The sequence below is a fragment of the Camellia sinensis genome, unplaced genomic scaffold, assembly GCF_055761805.1.
Source record: "Camellia sinensis isolate YWXY unplaced genomic scaffold, ASM5576180v1 Unanchor1, whole genome shotgun sequence".
Classification (NCBI taxonomy): Eukaryota; Viridiplantae; Streptophyta; class Magnoliopsida; order Ericales; family Theaceae; genus Camellia; species Camellia sinensis.
The window spans coordinates 16,571,053-16,586,322 of record NW_028128987.1 but is presented as its reverse complement, the minus strand read 5'-3'; the positions used below and the strand labels follow the sequence as shown (position 1 = coordinate 16,586,322).

General features: G+C 48.9%; 1 protein-coding gene across 1 annotated transcript; it reads left to right on the top strand.

Annotated features, from left to right (window-relative positions):
* Positions 1-720: 720 nt before the first annotated feature.
* LOC145814110 (protein MAINTENANCE OF MERISTEMS-like) lies at positions 721-13,234 on the top strand. The gene is made up of 4 exons (XM_082910637.1): positions 721-1,063; positions 1,192-1,353; positions 1,447-2,040; positions 13,196-13,234. The coding sequence occupies exons 1-4, from the start codon at positions 725-727 to the stop codon at positions 13,232-13,234; spliced, it is 1,134 nt and encodes a 377-aa protein (XP_082766763.1). The 5' UTR covers positions 721-724.
* Positions 13,235-15,270: the final 2,036 nt, after the last annotated feature.

The following is a 15,270-nucleotide window of genomic DNA, read 5'->3' as shown; positions in this document are numbered from 1 at the left end:
CCCACACTGATAGAAAGTTGAACACGCAGCCCAAACTTCAAATTTTCTGAACACGCAGCCCAGGTTAAATAGTGAACACGCAGCCCACACTGATAGAAAGTTGAACACGCAGCCCAAACTTCAAATTTTCTGAACACGCAGCCCAGGTTAGAATTTGCATGTAGCTTATTTCACTTCATCGGCATACAGCCCATTTCATCTCATTGGCACACAGCCCATTTCATCTCATTGGCACACAGCCCATTTCATCTCATTGGCACACAGCCCGGTTCATTTCATCGGCATACAGCCCATTTCATCTCATTGGCACGCAACCCATTTCATCTCATTGGCACACAGCCCGGTTCATTTCATTGGCACGCAGCCCATTTCATTTCATTATTGACACATGTATTCATTCTGAATGCAGGTTGGTTCCCGCAGTGTGCGGGGGTATGGTTCCACCATCGCGCGGGACTGGTACGCTGAGCTCCCGGAGGGCGTCCGAGACTTAGTAGACTTGGTAGGGTTCGGGCCCTTCTGCGTCGGGTTATCACGTTGTCCTACCAGGACACTGATGGCAGCCTTGGTAGAGAGATGGTGGGACACCACCAACTCCTTTCATTTCTCTGCTACCGGGGACATGACCATGACGCCTCTAGACTTCGTTGTGTTGACTGGCTTAGACATAGGAGGTTGGTCCATCCCTTATGATGAGGACATGGGCGAGTAGGAGGCCGCTTGGATGTATCTATTGGGGGCTCGCCCGCCTGTTGACAGGGTTTCTGGGAGAGTCCGATACACTTGGTTCTCTTCCCACTTTCGGCGGGCGGAGATGGTGCCCGAGACTCCTGAGGAGACAGAGCAGTACGCCCGTGGTTTCCTTATGTTCCTCTTCGGGACTACCCTGTTCGCCGATAGAGGGAACACAGTCGGGCTATACCTGCTGAGTGCTCTGGTTGACCTATCACAGGTCCATCGATATGACTGGGGTGGCGCCGGCCTGGCTACCCTTTACTTTTATATGAGCGCGACCTCCCGCGGGCGGGGCGATTTACTTGGCGGCTACTGGAGAGCCTGGGAGGTACTTTTCTGTCCCCTTGATTTACATTTCTGCTTTTCATTACTTGTACATTGCACTCACAGCGCACTTTTACAGTCTGTATTTTGCTCTCAGCATTTCGTACTTACATTCTGCACTGCTTTTCTCAGCTATGGGTCTATGTATACTTCCCAGCATTAGCCCCAGAGTTAGAGGTGGCAGGGGTTCCCATGACCCCATATTCACTGGTGTTCGAGGGCCCGCACCGGCCGAGACCCCGAGAGACCCTCCTTTACCTGCGACAGTACTTTGACACTGTGCGACATTCAGAGGTACCTCAGAACTTTCAGTTCCTTTCATTTTCATCTTTGATTTGCTCTGTATATTCTTGATTTCTGATTGGTTTATGCATTTATCATCCGCAGATCACATGGCAGCCCTGGGTGTCCCTGGGTGATGGTCTCCGACTTCAGTATACCGGAGGGTCAGACATCTCCCAGTATAGGGTCCTGCTCGAAGGGCCGGTTGGCAGGGCATGGTTCCTGGGGGAACGCTTTCTGCGCCAGGTATGGGGGTATCTTTCTCAGGATCCTCCCGCAGTACCCCCAGTCAGTATGCGGACTGCTGACAGGCTCTCTTACTCGGAGGTAGTCGGCGCCATGCTGGGTAGTGATGCTTTATTATATGTTGAGGAGGGGGACTACGCCACTTACCGTCACATATATTTGATGCCTCCATTGACGGGAGCTCGTATCCCGATGATGAGGCCTGCCGGTATGTCATCCTCGGGCCAGGCTCGGGCTCGGGCTGCAGACGCCCCTTCTACTAGCAGGGCTGGTACATCTAGAGGTGGGAGTAGACCGGTTCCTCCGACTTCGTCGGCTTATCCTCACCCTGGATGGCCAGATATGCCGACTGAGTTGATGGCGTGGCAGTATGGAGCTATCTCCCCGACTCCGATTCTGCTAGAGCCTCCGATGCCCAGTGATCGATACGCCATTGATCCTGACTCACCGCTGGTATGCTCCACTGTTTTTCATTCATCATTCAGATGTTTAGACATTTTTTGTTCACTGATGATTATGAGCTCATATTTGCAGCCACCGCGAGGGTACATGGAGGAGGTGGTTGGACTGGTGGCTACACTCGAGGGCATGGTCCTGCGTAGGGAGGCACAGTTGTCTGTCGCGGGCATTCAGGTACCCTTCAGTTTTCTGGCATTTATCATACTTCTAATGACATGCTGATTTCTACTGCATCGATAGACTACTTGTGTAGAGCACATCTGACACATACCCCACTTGGACACTGCATTTACATGTACCCACTTCACGTAGCCTTTGCTTGTATCTGCATCTGATGTATATATTTGGACTGATGTATTTGAATTGAACTCTTTGTTTTCAGATGCCTTCATGGTCCGGTCAGCCGCAGGCCAGGCCACCTGGGCCTCCTTGGGGAGCTGGGCCATCTGGGCCTTTTCAGGGAGTTGGGTCACCCGGGCCTTCCCGAGGAGCCGGGCCATCTAGGCCTTTTCGGGGAGCTCGAGGAGGGCCTGTCCGCAGACGCAGGGCTCACGTTGTGGAGGTGGAGCCTGATGAGGAGGAGGAGGATGTTGAGGAGGAGGAGGAGGCTACCGATCGTCAGTCAGAGACATCTGCTGAGGAGGGGGGCTCCGGTTTTGGCTCGGGGAATAGAGGCGAGGCTGAGGGGGATCCTGAGGATGACAGCTCCGACTCAGATGGTGATGATGGTACGGAGGTTGTCCCGCAGAAGAGGATGAGGAGTGCTTCTCGTTCCCGCTCCCGAGGACATTGATGTTGCTATTTCCTGCTTTATTTTTCTTTTTGCTAGTAGTTTGTAGCACTTTGCACATTGTTAGGCAGTTTTATTTTTGTAAAACTTGTACCTTTGTTTGTTGTAAAGCATGATGGAATGAAATAGCTTTTGAAAAGGTGTTTGTATTTTAAACTTTTAGCATCGTATCGCATCATTTATTTCGCACAAAAATGAAATTGAATGGAAATGTGCATTGTGTAATCACCAAGTCAGGTAGTGAACCGACGCAACAAACTAAGCAACTCAACTTACTAAGATATAACAGAACCTTAGGAAGTTTACAACTCGATAAGCAAAATGCAACAATGTTGACAACGCAAATAAACAAGACTTTAACAAAGATTGTTTAAACAGAGAACAATGACTCAAAAACACGAAACACGTCCGCTCGACAAACAACTCGATAAGCAAAACAACAACTCGATAATCAAAACAACAACTCGATAATCAAAACGACAACAGAGTGTACTTCTGACGATCTGGGCATCGGAACACATCCGAAACGGAGGGAGATGAAGGCCTCTGACTCTCCCGTTGCATGGAAATGCTTGAAACTTTCCCTCGAAGAGTAAAACAGGGCCAAGAGGATACACTGCAGCATTGCCGGCCATCTTTTGGAGCCGGCCGGCCATTTTTGTGGAGAGAGACAGCTGGCCGGCCATTTCTGAAAAAGTAAATGGCTGGCCAGCCAGAAAAGGTGGCCGGCCGGCCACTCAGTCCTGCAGCCACCAGATTTTTGACACGTGTCCCCGTGAATAGTGTTTTTCCCTCTATAAAAGCCTCAACTTCGGGAACATTCATTTCATCTCAGTTTTAGACAAAGATGGAGGCGTTTCTCGTAGAAAATGTCACATCTTGGATCTCTTCTCTAGATGGCTCGGAAAAGCTGAATTTCCGGGGTTTCGGCTTGAATGCACTATTCACGCTGAGCCGTACTCCGCTACAGCTTCCTTTTCTCCATGCCGCGGCAAGGTTCTGGAATCCAGTGACGCACGTTTTTAGCTTTGGCGGCCAAGAGATGTGTCCCACTTTCGAAGATTTTCAGGTTTTGATGGAGTCTGAATGCTCTGAAGTGATCTTGCCCCAGCTCCGTTTTGGCCATGCTCAGGCTTTAGGGCGGATGTGTGGGCTCACGGCGCATGATGCTCGATCTCTGATCTGCAGTGGGGAATTGGACATCCTCGGCTTGATCCATCGTTTTTCCGACGCCGGTGACCGCAGCAACCATTATTGGCAGGGTTTCCGGCAACACGCCCTCTACTTATGTTTGTTGTCTCACTTTCTGCTTTCCTCGGGCTTCGGCGGGGCTAGCATTTGCCTGATTGAAGTCGCCCAAGGTTTGAGAGAAGGAAAGAGCTGTATTGCCATGACCTTGGCCGAGACACTGATGGGCTTAGATTCTGTCTATCGCCGGGAGGCGACTAGGTTTGCTGGGAGTCCACTGCTGCTGCAGGTAATGTTTCCCACCCGACCTCACATATATATTTGCTCACATCACTAGACCCTCAAGCTCGGTTTTTCTCACAAAACCCTTTTCCTCACTTTTTCTCTCATCGTACATCTCTCTGTTCTTTATTCTCTCATTTTCCATCCCTCCCCTAGGTATGGTTAATGGACAAATTGCAGGTTGTGGATTCTTGCCCGGCCTATTCAGCTCGAGGCTACTTCTTTCGACAGTGCCTAGTCAATGCTCTTGACGAAAGGTGGTGGTTCGATTGGATGTGCAATTTGTCCGTAGACGACATTGCTTGGCGTTGTCCTTGGCTCAACCTCCCGGCAATGAGCTATAGTATGTCTCGGCTGATTGGGATCCAATTGATTGGTCTAACCCACTGCGTATTTTATTTTCCGTTCCGGTTCCTGCGTCAGTTTGGTCATGATCAGACCTGCCCACCGGAGGGGATTGAGTACCCAGCCGCTTTCCCGGTCCGGGGTGCACAGCTTGCCCGATATGCCACGGCATGGAGGACTAGAGAGCTCCTGGCCCCTGCTTCAACTTTCAGCTGCACTTTGTCCGATGAGTGCTTGGATTGGCTCAATGAGGAGGCACAGGTTGGGCCTAGCCTGGCATCAGATGCTTCGTCCAGCTCTGGGAGGGGACGCAGAGATACTTGATTCAACTATGCCCCAAATTTATTGCTTATTTAGCATTTTCAAGTTTTCGTTATGAATGTACCAAAAAAAGCAACCTCGATTGTAATGCAAGAGCAGGAGAACTCAGTTTTGAAATCAATGAAATTGAAAGTTATGGTACTGAAAATTTTCCGCTTAGGGTCCAGAACTAGACACGCCGAAGATCTGTCACTGAGATGCACAACCCCAGATCCCTGCAACTGGAAAGTTGCCCCTAGTCTGAAGAACAATGCGGCACTGCACGGCAACGGAAAGTTGCCCCTTGTCTGAGTAGCTTTGCACCGTCGCGGCAACGGAAAGTTGCCCCTAGTCTGAACAGCACTGTACCAGAGATCACGATAAATGCTGATGGATAAAGATGACTGAGACGATCAAAATGGACAGAGTTGATCGGGGAAAAGTTTTTGGCTGAACTTCAAGGTGAAGTTGCCTACGTATCCCAAAGATGGGAATCAAGCCTTACGTAGTTCAGGCTCAGGTTCACTCGAGTATTTTCACTCTCCTTTTGCGCTCTAACTTTTGCCAAGGCCGCCCTTTGCGGGTTTTCAACCTTGCGAGCTCAGTTTTTATATTTTCTAATTTTTTGTGCTTTGACTTTTGCCTAGGTCGCCCTTTCGGGTTTTCGGCCTAGCGAGCCTCTCAAGGATAGTATTTCTTCAACTTGTCCATATTGATCGGTTGTGAGAACTCCAAGCCATCTAGATCCATCAGAACCACAGCTCCACCTGACCAGATAGCTTTGATGATGTAAGGACCAGTCCAATTGGGTTTGAACTTGCCCCTTGGGTCGTGGATGGGAGCTCGGTTGTCTTTGAGCACCAAATCTCCTTCTTTCAGATTCCTGGACTTAACCTTTTTGTTGAAAGCCCGGGCAATTCTGCGTTGATAGCCTTGGATGTGGTACAGTGCTTTCAGTCTTCTTTCATCAAAGAGCATGAGTTCTTCGAATCTGCTTTGCTGCCAATCTGCTTCGGCTATCTGGCATTCAGCCAATACTCGTAACGACGGAACCTCAATCTCAATGGGTAGAACAGCCTCCATTCCATAGACCAATGAATATGGAGTTGCTCTAGTAGAAGTCCTGATTGAAGTCCTGTAGCCCCACAGAGCAAATGGCAGCTTGTCTGGCCAATCCCGATAGGTTTCCACCATCTTCTGCAGTATATGCTTGATATTCTTGTTGGCGGCCTCAACCGCTCCGTTGGTCTGCGGCCGGTATGTGGATGACTTATGGAAAGCCACGTTGTATTTCTCCAACAAGTCTATCACTTCTTTCTTGAAGTGGGAACCATTATCTGAAATTATCTCGTTTGGCACCCCGTAGCGACAGATGATGTTGTTTCTGATGAACTTTGCGACATGCGACGCCTTCAACACCGCGTATGATTGGGCCTCGACCCACTTTGTGAAATAATCTATTGCTACCAGGATAAACTCATGCCCGTTTGACCCCTTCGGGGTAACAGCTCCGATCACATCAATTCCCCAGACTGAAAAAGGCCATGGCGAAGTCATGTTGTATAGCTTTGACGGCGGGATGTTCATGCGGTTTGCATGAATTTGACACTTGTGGCATCGCCGAACAAAACTAATACAATCCTCCTCCATGGTTGACCAGTAGTAGCCCTGTCTGAGGATCTTTCTGGCCAGCATTACTCCATTCATGTGTGCACCGCACTCCCCCCCATGGATGGCTTCCATCAGGCGTTTTGACTCTTCAGCTTCTACACAGAGCTTATGCATTCCCAAATGACCCCTTTTGTACAGCTTTCCTCCGCAGATAATGAACTGAGCAGCCATTCTCCTGACAGCCCTCTTATCCTTGGCATTTGCCCCTGGTGGGTATGTCTCCTTTTCCAAGAAGTTCCAGATGTCGTAATACCAGGGGTTGCCGTCTTGAACCTCATCTATGGCGGAAATCGACTTGTATGCTGGCGTAAACTTTTGATCAATAATGACTGGACGCATCCGGACTCCGGACGGGATGTCTATCATAGAAGATAGAGTTGCTAATGAATCTGCAAACCTGTTGTTCTCTCTTACGAGGTGGGCGAAATTTAGCTTCTCAAATCGAGGAATTAACAAATCCAAGGTTTGGTGGTAAATTATCATCCTTTCCTCCTTGACTTTCCAATCTCCTTTTGCTTGAGACACAACAAGGTTCGAGTCCCCAATGACGTCCAACCGTCTTGCCCCTAGTTCCAGGGCTGCTTCCAGGCCAGCAATACATGCCTCATACTCTGCTTCATTGTTGGAAACTTTGAACCGGAGCTTGAATGCTAAAGGGATACGGGAATCATCAGGCGCTATCAGCAACACCCCTATCCCATACCCATACTGGTTTGACGCTCTGTCAAAGTACATCGTCCAAGTTTCATCTTCGACGTGCAGAATGGCTTCATCTGGGAATAGATACTCAACCGCTTCATCCCCCTCAACCGGGTGGTCGGCAAGGAACTCCGCTACCGCTCTCCCTTTTACTGACTTGCGCGTTACATACTTCAAATCAAATTCGGAGAGCAACAGCAGCCAACGAGCTAGCCTACCCGTAAGTGCTGGTTTCTCGAAAAGATATTTGATGGGATCCAAACGCGAAACCAACATTACAGAGTGAGCTAACAGGTAGTGCCGCAGCTTCCTGGTTGCCCATACCAAGGCCAAACAAGCCTTCTCCAGCGGTGTATAGCGGGTCTCGTAATCCAGCATCTTTTTGCTCAGATAGTAGATGGCTCTTTCCACTTTGTCTTCTGACTCCTACGCGAGCATGCAGCCCATGGTAGTCTCAGTTACCGAAAGGTACAATATCAACGGTCTCCCCGGCTCTGGTGGTGACAACACGGGCGGGTTCTGTAGATACTCTTTGATCTGCTCAAAAGCTGCTTGACATCGGCCGTCCCATTGGAATTTCTTTCCTTTCTTCAGGAGACCAAAAAGTGGTTCACAAGTCAAGGTTAATTTAGAAATAAACCGTCTTATGAATTGCACTTTACCCAGAAAGCCTCGCACCTCCTTTTCAGTCCTTGGTGGTGGCATTTCTAAGATGGCCTTGATTTTGGAAGGGTCGACCTCGATGCCCCTTTGTGTAATCAAAAACCCTAGCATCTTCCCTGCTGTAACACCAAACGTGCATTTCTGGGGATTCAGTCGCAGCCGAAACTCTTTGATCCTTTGAAAGAATTTTTGTAAGGCGGTGTAGTGGCCCTCTCTATCTTTGGACTTGACAATCATGTCGTCCACATACACCTCGACCTCTTTATGGATCATATCATGCAATATTGTAGTTGCTGCCCGTTGATACGTAGCTCCAGCATTTTTCAACCCGAATGGCATCACTCTATAACAATATGTACCCCACGGGGTAGTGAACGCAGTCTTCTCCCGGTCTTCGGGTGCCATTACTATCTGATTATAGCCTGAGAAACCATCCATAAACGAAAGCAAGGCGTGTCCTGCCGTGAAATCCACCAATTCATCGATGTGCGGCAAGGGGAAGTCGTCCTTCGGACTGGCCCTATTCAAATCTCTGAAGTCTACACAGACCCGAATTCTGCCATCCTTCTTCGGCACCGGAACAATATTGGCCAACCAAGTTGGGTATTCAGATACCAGCAGGAACCCTGCGTCAATTTGCTTGGTGACCTCTTCCTTAATTTTGAGAGCCCAGTCCGGGCGAATCCTTCTGAGTTTCTGTTTGACAGGGCGGGCCTCGGGATCAAGAGGGATCCGGTGCTGTACAATCTCAGGATCGATTCCAGGCATGTCTTCGTAAGACCACGCGAAAACATCTTTGAAATCTTTTAATAAAGCGACTAAGCGCTCGCGCTCCTCCGAAGACAACGTGGACCCGATCTGGACCAGCCGCGGGTCCTTCTCAGTACCAACATTCACAGTAGTGATTTCATCCATTAAAGGTTTAACAAATCTTTCCTGCTCTTGATCAATTAATCGTTGCAAAACTGGGGGAATTTCTTCCTCGTTGTTTTCATCAAAATTTTGAAAATCCTGATTTAAGCAATAAATCAAAGGCACAGAAAAATACTCGGAAACCACATCCACATCATTCTCATTAAATATTTCCAAGCCGTCAGATTCCTCTGTTACAACAGACTCAAAAGAAAATGAAAAAGACGACATAGACAGGACTGTGGCATCCGGGTTATCACCCCCAGGAATACCGAACTCAGACTCAGTCGAGCTGGAATCTGATTCCGACGCACAAGATTCGGTAGAATCAGATTCCGGCTCACTACCTGACCCGGAGCTGCTAGATAAAAAGCCTTCTTCATATTGCCAGATGAGAGAAGGTGCGATAGATGCATCCAAGATTGGCGCTGGAAAGCCCGCAGCTATTTCATCTCCAATCACAGAAACCGAAGAGTTATCCCCCAAGCACTCTTGGCCGATCGGAGGATCTGATAGTAGACTCGCCAGTGCTACCCCCATTTCAAACTCTGTGCTCTCAGGATCCACTGCTTCATATTGCTCAACCTCAGTTGGTGGGTCTGTCTGCGCTTCGGCAACGTCATCCCCAGATAATTGTATGTCGAAGAAGATTTCAAAACCAGGCACGCGCTTCCCCTCCGCGTTTAGCCATGGCTCCGGGAAGCCGCAGAATGGAAAATCTTCCCCCTCCCGGACGAAACGTCCGTTTAGGGTACCCCAGATGGACCTGTGCATTAACTCAAATGGCTTCCCGGCCTTCTTTGCTCTGGCCCTTCCGGCCATTTCTTTTCCTTTCCTCACCCAATCCTCCTTGGTGGGCAGATAACCCAGTCCAAAGGCGTGAGGGTTGTGTGGCACTTCGGCCAACACTGAGACGCCCTTCCGGCCGCTTCTCCCTAATCCCATCCCAGGGGTATGTTTTAGCTTGTTCATGAGGTAGATAGATTGAGCACTAACGTACATACCCTTATTCACAGCCATGACATTCTGCACCACTTGAGCCTCGGCCAAAGTGAACCCCGATAGAAACACATCCTCCGTGCCGTGCTCGATCTCCAAGACAGGTGTGGACACTTCCGGCGGCGGATGGATTGATGAATTCCCAAAAACTATCGCTACCCCTTTCCCGTGGGGGTACTTTAGCATCTGATGTAGAGTGGAAGAGACTGCTTTGACCTGGTGCAACCACGGTCGCTCCAAAAGTAGGTTAAAGGTTGCGGGAACGTCCAAGATATGAAATTCGATACTGTGTTGTCATGGACCAACCTTGGTTTGAATTTTAACAGTCCCCATCACTTCGCTGCTGGTATTGTCGTATGCTCTGATCACTTGGGTGGTTGGGACGAAGTCCACGGGCTTCAACCAGATTGCATATGCCGTTCTGGTCGGGCAGACATTAATCGCAGACCCGGTATCAACAAGTACCACCGGTATCCACTTATCTCTACATTCCACAGAAATATAGAGAGGTTTGTTATGACTTGTGCCCTCAGGCGGTAGTTCCTTGTCCGAAAAGGTTAATGCCGGGGAACCTCCTCCCGGAAAAACCAGCCCAACCAGCTGTTCAGGCGTGGTGTCTATGGAGAGTTTGGACTTGTCCATAGCAGATAGGACAGCTTCCCTATGTACTCGTGATGCCATTAGCAGTCCCCAGATGGAGATGTCTGCTTGTATCTTCTTTAACTGTTTCAGCACAGCTTCCTCTTCAATCTGCTTCTCCTTCTGTTTCTCTGCTTCTCTATCCTTCCCGGATGCCTCGGGTTGGTCCAGGTGTGGGGGTTTGAAATACCGCCCACTTCTTGTCATATGGTCAACCTCATCGAGGTACCAAGTGTCATCCGGTTGATTATTTCCCCAGTCTTCATCCGTGTGGGCGAGACATAAGTCATCGTCTTCCCACCACATTCCATCGGCAGCCAACAGACATCTGTCTGGCTCCTGTTTAGTTGCACTTGCAGTACTCTCTGTCCACATGCTCGCGGCATTCTCCATTTTCGTGCACACAGCACTTTCAGTCCCCTCAGGGCCTTTAGCTTTTCTAATTCTCTCGGCCTCCTCAAACTTCTCTCGTTCCAGCTGCATCAGTACTGCTGTTTGTTCAACAATTCCCGTATCCATAATGCCCATGTCTCGAGCGGAATTCTTAGCACCAGCGCTCTCCGGCGATACAACTTGACTTTCGGCCATTCCGGCCACAACTGATACTTCCGCCCCTGTCGGGCTCTGTTCTGGTTGGGCTTCCCCCACTGCATCTGGTTGATCCTCGAGCCATCCAGTGGCCTCCGCTGATCCCTCATAATCGTACCAATTGATTGACGCATCCCCCAGTTCCTGGTCATCGAGAAATTGCAGGTTGGCAAAGTCCTCCTCTACGGCTGTCAGATCATCTGCCCATAGCCCAGATCCATCCCTCCGGATCATGCATAGCTCTCCTGTCTCTGGCAATTCTATACCTAGCCCAATTCGGCTCGTTGATAGGATGTACTTGCTTGGATCATAGGCTCCCCCAGCAAAACTCTGTCCAGTCACAGATTCAACAATCTCATTCTCTCCCAAAATCTACCCTGCCCTGTCTTCGACGGTCACCACCATCGGTTCTAGTTGGGTTTTGGAGATGTCCACCATGCACAAGAAATCTGTGTAGTCGGGGAGGAGCACCTCCGGCTTGGGTAGGTGGGTGGGCGTAATATAGATGCTAGGATCGTAAGATGCGACCCCAGTCTGGATAAAATTAATTCTTTTGGGAGGGGGAGGTTGGTTATGTGGTGGGAGAGGGTTGGTTGTGACATTGGGTTTATCAGGAGGCGCGATCACCTGTTTGTCAATAAGATCTTGGATCTCATGACGCAATCTGTAACAACGGTCGGTGTCGTGACCGTGTTGTTGGTGATATGCGCAATACTTTGCTGGGTCATAAGAGGGGGGGAGTGGATTCGGTAATGGCTTTGGCTCCAGGGGTTTTAAATGATTTTTTCTGATCAATATTCCCAGAACTTTGGTCAGGGGCATATATAGTGGGGTAAAGGTTTTTTGGCCTCGCGGTTGGAATCTGTTGGTTTGTGTGTTGCTTCCGGACGCGCCGGAGAAGGGTGTGGCAGTCATGGGCCTTGGAGGGGGAGGGGGAGTGGTGGTGACCATACTAACTTCCGAGGCTCTCGTATTTGCAGCGCCACTCGGGCCCGCATTGTTGTTACGGTTGAAGGTCCTCCTCGGTTGTTCCCTGTCGTGGTCAAACAGACCTTGTTTCATTGCGTCTTCGATTTGCACCCCCATCTCATGTAAATCTGCGAAAGTAGGGAAGGGGACTACAATCATTCTCTGCATCAACTTTGGGTGGAGATTGCGCACAATCATCCGGATTTGATCTTTGTCCGTGGGCCTTAAATTCATCATTGACGCTTTTGCCCTCCATCGGATCACAAAGTCCGAGAAAGTTTCCTTGGGCTCTTGCCTTGTCGTTTCGAGATCACGGGTTGTGATCTCGATCTGAGTGTTGTATGAATATTGCGCGACAAAGGCCTCAGCCATTTCATCCCAATTCTTCTTCACTTCATCTTGTAACTTTGCGTACCAATGGGAGGCCACACCCGACAGGGTTCGGCCGAATAATGAAAGCTTCTGTGGTCGTGTTAGGCCCATTGACCGCAAGATGTCTGCAAACAGTCGGATATGGACCATGGGGTCGCCGGTCCCGTCAAAGCGGTCGATTTGTGGCATTTTGAACCTATCGGGGAGTGTTACGGCCTCCTCGGTATATCCATCTTCGATATCCGGCATAGCCTTGACCCCTTGGGATTTCTTGAAGAGCTTCTCCAGTTTGCTCAATTTCAGAGCTGTATGATCAACCTCGACCTCCAATGGAGAGTCCGGGTGATTGGGTGTATGGACCTTGGACAGTTGTGGTGGAAGCGGGGGCGGAGCTGGCCCCGTTGGAAGATTTGTGTCCTCTTGCAGATTTTGGATAGTCGGCACAGTATTCTGGATGTTTGGAGGAGCGTTCTGAATAGCAGGTGTCTGCTCAGGTAATGGGGCCCCTGCCGGAGGAGGAATTTGGTGTGAAGCAGATGCTGTATTCTGTTGTTGCAGTCTGGTAATCAGCTCAGCCTGCTGGGTCATAATTTCGGCCTGCTGCTTAGCGAGTTCATCTCGGCGAACGGCATCCTGCTGCATGGCCCGCATGGTTTCCTGCATTTGGCGCATCATCTCCTCAACTCCTGTTGGTGCCGTCATACTGTTTTGATTTGTCTGAACTACTGGCAGATCTGTCTCAATAGGGATCTCGATCTGACTGTCCACTGATGGGGGAAACCACTGTTCTGATGCTCTCTTTTCAGATACACTGCGATTTTTCTGCTTCCTTCTGGTAACAGGGGGTAGAGAATGGAACACTGGCTGTCCGTCGATTAGATCCTCAGATCGATGGAGTCGACGACCTTGTGTCCAAAGTGCTTGGGGAATGCCTGTCGGGTTGGAAGCAATTGTGCTAGAACTGACCTAGCAAAAGATAAATAAAGCGAAAAGGAAATAAATAAACAGATAAACGGACAGCATAACAGCTTAAAATAAAATGCATGACACACAGTCGGGCATAACAACACACAGTCAATAAGCTGAATAACACACTGTCCTCAAACACTGATTATTATCCCTGTGTCACTGTCCCCTAAAACAGAATCTGATATCCGCAGATAACTAATTCTCAAATACTGGTTGATGCTCGCAGGCCTGATACCCATAATACTGAACTGATGCCCGCAGGCTTGATGCTGTCAATACTGAACTGATGCCCGCAGGCTTGATACCCAAACTCATATACTGATACATGCATTCCTGTAGAGACGCACTCTAAAGCACATAACAGATAAGTGAGGGCCAAAACACCCCTATGTTGGGGGAGGGTTTCCCTGTCCTATTTTGTCAGGAGCTAGGGTTTCACTACGCACGCAGCTGTTTCAAACAACCTATAAACGGGTAAGCAACCTGTCCTAATTTGGAATGGTCACTATGGATCCGAATATGCACTAGGTCGAATGGTCAAAGAGGGTGCCCCGGTAAAACCGGGGTTTGTGTTCCCATACTGGCAGAGCCCACAACCGGTCAGCCTTATGGTCATGCCTTGACAAGACAAGCCTCCGGCAAACCGTTCAGGAATAGCAGATGGCAAACACGGTGTCCTAGGCGCACCAATGCAAATGCAATGCAAAGAATCACACAAGTGTAGTCAAAAACAGATATCATGAGTTCGAGTCAAGTTCTCTAAATCCCCAGCGGAGTCGCCAGAAACTGTAACAAGCCCGCGGGGGACCTCGCTACAGCTCAGACTCGACTTTCATTAGTCACGGTTCTAAGTCTGAACCAAAGAGTCCAAATCCGGCAAATCGTTTTTGAGAAAACAGATTTTTTTTTGAAAGAAGTGCCAAACATGGACTGCTTTGCCAGATACAGAGTCGCCACCTAAATATTTTATTTTGGGAAATTTAGGAAACCCTGACTCGGTGCCAAAAGGCCACGCGTCCGTCATCACCAAAGTTGCCTCGGCTCGGGAACTTGGGTACGATTGGGGAAGGTCACTTCGTGAGCACCCCCGCTCGCCCGGTCATAGACCGGCCTCTACTAACCATGATATCAATTTTTGAAAACATTGTGAGTTCTTATTCCGGTTTATTAGCCTAGGTTACTATGTGATGCGCACAGCATTCAAATATAGACCGGGTCGCCTGAATTGGAACGAAACATTTCATGCTTGTTTTTGAAAATGGTTTGCTACCCGCAGGTAGGCTTTAAAACATCTGATGATTTATTCCAATTTAAGTAACCCAACCTTCACCCACAGGCATTCAGGCAGTTATATCAGATAAGCACATAGCCTCATGGTAAGCATGCTATTCATGGCAGTCACTCACACGCATGCAAGGATGCTAAAGCATAAAGCTTACCGAGTACTCCAAGCCAAAATAGGAATTCATTAGAAATCATGCATGATCTTAACTATACAGAAATGCCTAATGCAACACATGCAAAATGCAATTATAGCAGGCTCGGCTATTCTAAGATGGTATATGAAATGTTACAACTATCATGTATTCAACTTTGAAATTGAAAGTACAATGCAGTTAGTATGATGCGCCGAGCCCGGTGCATGCAATACAGATGAATGAATGCAAACATGCTGTCATACTGTATGCTAATTTAAACATGCCCTAATCTAACCATCATAAGCAGGTAAATAAAAGGGAAGAAAGACGTGGGATTGGGAGACATACAACACACACACGCACACTTATTACAGTTGTGCCCTCACTCGGAGGGTCCGAATGAATATACAGTCCCGAATA

Bases quoted from the DNA above. Each gene is read 5' to 3' on its own strand.
- LOC145814110 (XM_082910637.1), top strand. From the start codon at position 725: ATGTATCTATTGGGGGCTCGCCCGCCTGTTGACAGGGTTTCTGGGAGA. The intron at 1,354-1,446 runs GTACCTCAGAAC...TATCATCCGCAG, and splicing joins ACACTGTGCGACATTCAGAG to ATCACATGGCAGCCCTGGGT. The intron at 2,041-13,195 runs GTATGCTCCACT...AACTACTGGCAG, and splicing joins TTGATCCTGACTCACCGCTG to ATCTGTCTCAATAGGGATCT.